General features: G+C 28.7%; 1 protein-coding gene across 1 annotated transcript in view; it reads right to left on the bottom strand.

Annotated features, from left to right (window-relative positions):
- Window positions 1–237: 237 nt before the first annotated feature.
- The window catches only part of LOC143253661 (AKT-interacting protein-like), a 31,195-nt gene continuing 23,557 nt past the window's right edge, over window positions 238–7,875 (bottom strand). Inside the window, exons 6-8 of the mRNA XM_076507865.1 lie at window positions 6,570–6,668; window positions 2,681–2,846; window positions 238–1,023 (exon numbers count right to left, since the gene is read on the bottom strand). Of these exons, the coding sequence (XP_076363980.1) occupies window positions 931–1,023; window positions 2,681–2,846; window positions 6,570–6,668 (358 nt within the window). The 3' untranslated portion in view covers window positions 238–930. The remainder of the gene's footprint in view (window positions 1,024–2,680; window positions 2,847–6,569; window positions 6,669–7,875) is intronic.

Below are 7,875 nucleotides of genomic sequence, written 5' to 3'. Positions count from 1 at the left end.
TTGGTTTATAGCTTTTGTTATATGAAGTTTTTTTGTTTTTTTTGTATGTGAGAACCTTGTAAGTAACATTAGGAAAACTAAACACAAAAGCTCATAAAATTGTTACATTTCTTAAAATGTTTTTACAATAATTTCGTGGTGTAAACAAAAATATTTATTATCTTACAAATATTTACATGCATTGCAATTTCAGTATTACTGAGCGTTAAGTTTTGATTACATTGAAAAATCAGCACCTTAAAATTACACAGTATTTTATTTCACTGTTATAGAATATAAATCAGTTACACAGCAAGTAAATGTTTGAGTACAGTAGACTATAACAAAATTTACTCAAATTTCACAAAATACACTACCAACACTGCAAATATGTCTTATGTATTTTTTTTCAAAATGTAGGAATTTATTTTCTAGGCTAAAATAACTGATAATTTGCAACAGTACATAAGTTTAAGTTTTGTGATGTTGATCATAGATTTTAGATAACAAAAGTAATTAGTGTTCAGGCAATATACACAGGGGCTAACAAAACTAGCAGAAAGCTGACTTGCCCCTATGCTTTATTTCATACACTGTTATTGACAACTACATGAGAATGAAAAACAAACAAACATGGAATTCACGTTTATTTTTATAAATTACAGGTTTTATTGTTTAAAAAAATCAATCTGAACAGTATAACCAATTTAATTTTTATTTGTTATCCATTACAATGAAACACATACATACATATATTTCAAACTGAACTTTATAATCACTACCTTCAGAATCTGAATGTGTTGTGAAGGGTAAACATAGCACTGGAGAAACAAACTATATATTACAAATTAGATAAAATAATGTCAATGTTTATTTATGTGGTAAAGGATATTTCAATCAAATATCATAAAATGCTATTATTCAAAAGGAACGTTAATCACATCTGGGTATTTAAGATGCTGTTTTTGAGAATATCTTTAAAGTTCCTTTTTGTATCCAGGATAAGCCTGAAGGTGTGGAGACTTTAGTATCGTTATCTTCTTTCTAAAACAGAAAAATCTTATCTTAGTATTTCGGTATAACTCTTAGATAAGATAGGTAACTTGTGTATAGATATACATGCCAAAGTATGCATGTCACAATAAGTTATACAGGTTGTGTTCAAAATTGTTAATTAAACTACTTTAATATCAATGCATGTTACCACACTATATGTGCTTGGTCACTTTGACTGACCTTGTAACCAATAAAGTATACATAACTTTTAATTTAGTAATTGTATCTTCATGATATGTTGTAAGCTTTTATATATAAAGTACTTTGAATAGAAAAGAAATCAGACACACACACACACACACACACTAAATATATCATAGGTGAACAAGGCTAAATTACAAAAACATTTTATAGATACTGACAAGTCAGAATGTAAACCTCCAGTCTTCTTGCTTTTGTTACATAGAAAATGTCCAACCTACATGATACATCCCCTCTCACATTATTATTTAAGAAAATGTCAATAATTCTTTTTGAAATTGTTGTTGGATTATTTCTAACCAACAGAAAAAGAAGAATTCCCTTTACAAGGAACTTTATGTTGGTTATTTCACAATTAGATAATTCAGATAAATGTCTAACTAATTTACAGTTTCATTAGAAAGATAAAATTACAGTAATTATAAGACCTCCTACTACAGTGAATGATAACTATTTATATTGTAAAAAAACATTATATTTGAAATAAGTACAAATTTTTGTAGATAAACATTGTCTCACTCAAAACAAAATGGTTTAGAGTGCTTCACCTGTTGGCAGCCCAACTAAAGATACAAGTACTAACTTTCTTGTTTTCATATATATATAATTTTGTCTTATTCCTTAAGGCTGGTTGGAGAGTTGCATTCAGATTGACCCAGAAATATTTGGAAATTCATAAATAACTCTTCAGTAAAAATATCTCATTATAAATGGTGTGCAAAATACTTGTAACGTTTAATTAATACTTTCAAAATTGTGAAGGTATACCTAGTTTATTCAGAGTTATATATTTTGATGGTTTCATGGTGACCACAATGTGTCAAAATGACCAAAACTGAATTTAGATCTAGCCCAAATCTTTTAATCCATTTATTTTGCAAACCAGACTTGTAAAATTTGATAATTTATTCATTTAGAAAAAAAAATAACTTATTGTACTTCCTAAGATGTAGAGTACAAATTAGTGTTTATAAACTGTGATAAAACATGAGTTATTTGTAAAGTATATAAGCTAGTAAACACCACTCAAACTACATTTCAAAACTCTTTCTAAACTATTTTCTAACTGTTTCTATTTTCACATAATAATGCACTTATGGCTGAAAAGGCAAGAATGTTTGGTGGGACAGGGAGTCAAACCTGTGATCCTCAGATTTTAAGTCACATGCCCCAATCACCTGGCCATGCTGGGCCTCATTTGTAGGAGAATATTAGAAGAAAAATAATTATTTACTTGATTTATACATTTTAAAATTTATAAATATATAAATATGAACTTTGAGGTACATAAGAATTTTTTGTTGTTTTTGTTTTTCCACATATTTTTGCATTTTCATTTATAGCAACAATAATTAAATCATACATCAAAACTCTTATCCTGGTATGAGTAAGTTGAGCAATAACTGGGAGGAATAAGTTCAGTAAAATACAAAAAGTAACATACATTTCCAGATAATAATTTCTTCCTAACATTCTCATGTATAGTTGGTTCCCACGGACTGAAGCGGAGAGCATGTGGATCTTGAGTTGAGGTATCATACAGCTTTTCATGACAAAAGTTAATACTCTCAGCCACTTTGACCTTGAACAATTCTAGGTCTCTCTCATATCTACAGTTAAAAATATTTTCTTATGATTATTGATAAGTCTTAAACTAATTTTGTTACATAAAATTCAAAGAAGTACCCAACAGTACTGCAAAATAACAAGTTAAAAAATAATGAAAAAAAATCAATACTACTTACAAAGGGTATTAAAATAATTACTATTTGTATAAATCAAAATCTGGAAGAAGCTTACAATTTGAGGAATACGTAACCCATCTTCCATTTAGCAATTGTTAGTTGCTGCTTATCTTCAACTCCAGTTATCACAAAGTTATTAAAATATTACATTTTGTCAAACTAGTTTTATTTTATATGAATAGACAACTACCTAGTAGTGAAACTCACATATTCTTAACTATTAATTTATAAATTAAATACATATTTAAATTACACCTGTGTAAGATCATTACTATTAAGATAAAAGCTAACTTTAAACTTAAAACTTTGGAAATTCATAGTGAAGTAATTATTCATAAAAAACAATTAAATTCGTTCGGCTTCAAATAGTTTTTGATAAAAATTACTTTTTTCTTTGTAAGAAGAAGTAATAATAAACAAACTGTACTATTATGCTTATTGAATTTTGAAACCTATTCCTTAACAAACTTTGCATTAATTAGAATTAACCTGTAAGTAAAGGAAAGATTTCAATGCTGAAAAATGAAACTGATTTAAACATGTTTGAAGTCATATCATAGTAAATAAATATAACCTATAGAAAATGTATATTCATTAATAAACAACAATTGTGGTGTGGAATATAGATATCAGATCTTTAAAATGTAAAGAAACTGTGGCAATCTACATTCAAGTTCCAAAACATCTCAAGTAAAAATAAGCTGCAGGAGCAGCACATTGACAGGTGTACAGTTTGAATGTATGCTTTAACTACCCTTACTATAAATGATTGTTTAGTATGAGAAAATGTGATTAAGGCTCCAAATACAAATTACATAAAACTGTTAGAACATATCAGTTATACAGAAAGTAAATGTTTGAGTACAGTAGACCATAACAAGTGTAACTCACAAAATTCATGAAATACACTGCCAACAGTATAAATATGTCTCAAATATTTTTTTCGAGAGATAGAAATTATATTTTCTAGGCTAAAATAACCAATAATTTGCAACAGTATACAAGTTTAAGTTTCTTGATGTTGACCATAGATCTTAGACAACCAAAACAAATAATGTCCAGACGATAAACACAGGAGCTAACACAACTGAAAAAAACCTGACTTATCCCTATGCTTTATTTCATGTTGTTTATCCTTAGCAAGTACTAAAGTTGGACAATATACAAGAGGGTAAAAATGAAAGGCTTTTCTAATAAACAAAATATCTTCTTTAAGGTATCATTAGATAAAAGTGACAACATGATTTCCTTTATTATTTGTTTTGGTCCAACTGTTGTTATAATAAGTTGTTAATAGACAAATTATAGTAACAACTCGCTTGTTTGTCTCCAAAATATGTGCATCACTCAAGGAGTATGAAAACACTTTTATATAAAAGACAAAATTTTATATTACTTTTGGGGGATGATATTTAACTCTATGAGACATCATGAGGTCAGTTTATTTGACCAACCTTGTAGCCATTATAAAATAATTCTAAATTTCTCCAATTTTCTCTCTGAAATGACTGCAAATTATAACACAAAATGAGAAATGTTTATCCTAACTAAGCAGCTTAAATATTATATATACACATACACATGCTGGTATAGTTTGTTTACTGTGTTGTCAATTAGTGCCTTTCTATCATATTGGGAGCTGGAATGCTAACTTCAAGAGGCAAGTTTTCAACTTATCCCAAATGGTAGTACCTTATTTTCTTTTTCTTGCATTACTTTAATTCATTTTCTTCTTTACTTGGGAGAGCAGTCACCTTTCCACATTTTGTCTGCAGGTAGTAAACGGTGATAAAGATGTGGGGCATTGTGGGCTTGAGCACCCATATCTCGTTCTAATAATTTCTATAACTATTGCTACTCTTATTTCTTATGCAAGACTGGAGAATAGAGGTTAAGACTAATATACAGTGTATCCCCACCAAAATGTGGGTCCTACTTCTACAGTCACCTCTAAAAACTAGGGTACATCTTATAATCCCACATTATTGCTTGTACTCTGGGATCTTTTCAATTAGTGCAGCATTTTTGTTTATTTTGTTTCAGCTTGTTTTCTAAGTTATAACAAACTAATACACACAAAATTAAATTATTCTATTGCCCTTCAAACCTGTCTGACTAATACTTATGGCATATAAATTGCAACTCACATGGGGAATGTGTATCCCACTTCACAGTACTGAATTACATAACACAGAACTATTCAAGGGCATACCTTATAAACAATTATTATTATTACTATTTATTTTAATTTATCAATACTTACATTTTAGTAACTTTTATAATAATAAATGAAAAATATACAGGAAAAAAACAAAAACAAGGTCTGATAGAGGAAAAGCTAAAACAAAGTAGAATGCCAGTCTTAGAACAAAGCTTACTAGAAGTATTAGATATGTGTTGTTGAAATAGAGAATGTTCATACCATAGAAACAATTGTGATGTGGCTAGATTTAAGTGGTTTTAATCACATAACATTATTCAAAATACATGGCTCAAGGTTTAACTCTCTGTATACAGACTGTCCCTTTTGACAGTCTTATAAACACCATGTAACTATGAAACTGTAAGTATTATAAGTGAATGTATCATGTTACCTTCATGAAATTTGATAAATTTGTTATTAAACATTACCAGTCTTTTATTTGCACAAAGAGTCAAAATTTACAAAACTTTTACTGAGATATTCTATGTAATAGGTGATTTTCATGGTAAAAATAAAATTACTATTAATATTAATAATATTTCTTTCACATAATATCTAGAACTTCCCAAATGAACAAACAGGTTTCATTCAAACTCTCTTTCTCTTATTTTCTTTATTTTAATATTAACTGTATCATAATAAACCATATTAAAAGTTAAAATTTAAGTATATAATAAAAAAAAATTATATTTATTTTAAAACAGAATTACTTAGTTGATTCTGGTCTATAACAATTATTAATCTTAAGAGCTGTAGGCTTCTTAACTTTTTATAACTTCTCTCATTTTATTTTAGTGTTATTTCTCTTTACACCATGAAACTTTCAAAGTTTTATATTCAGAAATTAATACAATGCAAACCAGCAAGGATGAACATTCAATTGGTAAACAAAAGCAACTTTATGTTACAATAAATTTATCAGTTTATAATTAAACTTGTCATAAAACATTAGTTAGGTCTATTACATTTTTAAACACTGCATTCGTTACCTAGTCCCTCAGGAATTTAAGAAGTAAGACTAAATAACTAATCATTTGCATTTCATACAAGATTAAGTTCTCTAGAATTTTTTATAACAGGAATTTTACCTTATAATAACTAAACTATTACAAATTTCAGTCCTTTTTCAGATATTTATTAGGGTACATATGAAAAGTTCACACACTTATCATAAGTTATGGCATAAGTTAGAAAAGGTCACTTGGGTATTGTATTCCAAAGTTGAATTAGTTATAATGACTAATACCCACTTGAAGTCAAAATAAGCAAAATTAACTGATAAATGTTTATTACAACGTGTACGATACAGTTATTAGCCTACAACTTTTTGGTGAAAGTGCAGAATTCTTTGAACAAGATTTTCTGTTAAAAGGACATTTACTTACAAAACTGATGCTTCTGGATTCAGTGGATTTTGATTTTCTATTTTATAGAAAATTCGACGAGCGTACAAAATTACTTGCCAAATATGATTGACATTTCTTCTATAAAATAGAAAGATTAAAGTATTAGTTGTTTTTTTTAACAAATAATTACGTTTATAAATTCACCAGTAATATGTATCAGTTTTCAATAAATATGTTCCACAAATCTATCTACCTTTTAACAGTTAAAAAATTACACTTTTCTTCAAAACAGTATCAATTAATAAGCTTAATATACCAAATCTGAATTTCTTGTTTTGAAATTAGAGGAGCCTATGAAAACAAAATTCCTTACATGGAATAAAACCTATAAAACATATGATGACCCTCTAATGTTTTAATCATTTCATAAATTCTTCATGAAAACTCTAAACTCAGAATTCAGTAATTTTGTTTTCAACAGTTCAACAAAATGTCATCTTTTAGAAAACTTCATTATTCAAACGTTATCTTTCTTGATATATGTGTGAAATTCACACACACACATTAAATATATACACAAACATACATACAAATACAACTTTAACTAAGCTGCAGAATCTTTGAAAAATATTACATCAAAAGGGAAGAAAAATCATATGTCCATACCTTAGGTGAAATATACTTTTATTTTAATGTGGACACTGGTGGTGTGAGATTGCCTGGGCAGAAAAGAAGGACTTCTGCTATTATGGATTGTTCTACAATTTAGAAAATAAATGTATCCTTTGAGGGAACACCAGCCACCTGGCAGGATCATGTATGAAGATAGGAGAAACAAACTTACTCATTTCTACTGGTGGATTGACTGAAGTACAGGAACTAGTAGAAGTCAATTTCTCATAGAAAACAAAATAACTAGATAGTCAGGAGAAGAAGGGATGTCTGTATAGAAAGTCATCTACATGTCCATCTGAAGAATCCTATGCTATGGCCAACAACATTGGGAAAGAAGAAAATGAGAAAAATGATGAATAAAAAAAGAAATAACCTGTGAGCACTCTCCATCAAGAGGAGAATATACTAGCCAGAACAGTTGAATGACTCATCCATTAAGAGTAGGAGAGAGGTCCCTGGAAAATGAGATGTATCAAGATAGGAACAGAAGATGACAAGGATCCAAAAAGGCAGAAGTGACACCTCACATCCTGAACAGGCCAAAGGAGGTGACTTGGGTCTGAATAATCATATAGGTGAGAAAAAAAAAAGGAATAGAAATAGGAGAGAAGGAAAGGTTATTATTTATTACAAGTGGCAGAAGATTGAAGAAGGAAATACTAGTCCAAGT

This window comes from Tachypleus tridentatus, chromosome 6 (genome assembly GCF_004210375.1).
Source record: "Tachypleus tridentatus isolate NWPU-2018 chromosome 6, ASM421037v1, whole genome shotgun sequence".
In the NCBI taxonomy this organism is placed as follows: Eukaryota; Metazoa; Arthropoda; class Merostomata; order Xiphosura; family Limulidae; genus Tachypleus; species Tachypleus tridentatus.
Note: the sequence above shows the minus strand (reverse complement) of the source record. Positions and strands in the feature narration are given on the sequence as shown.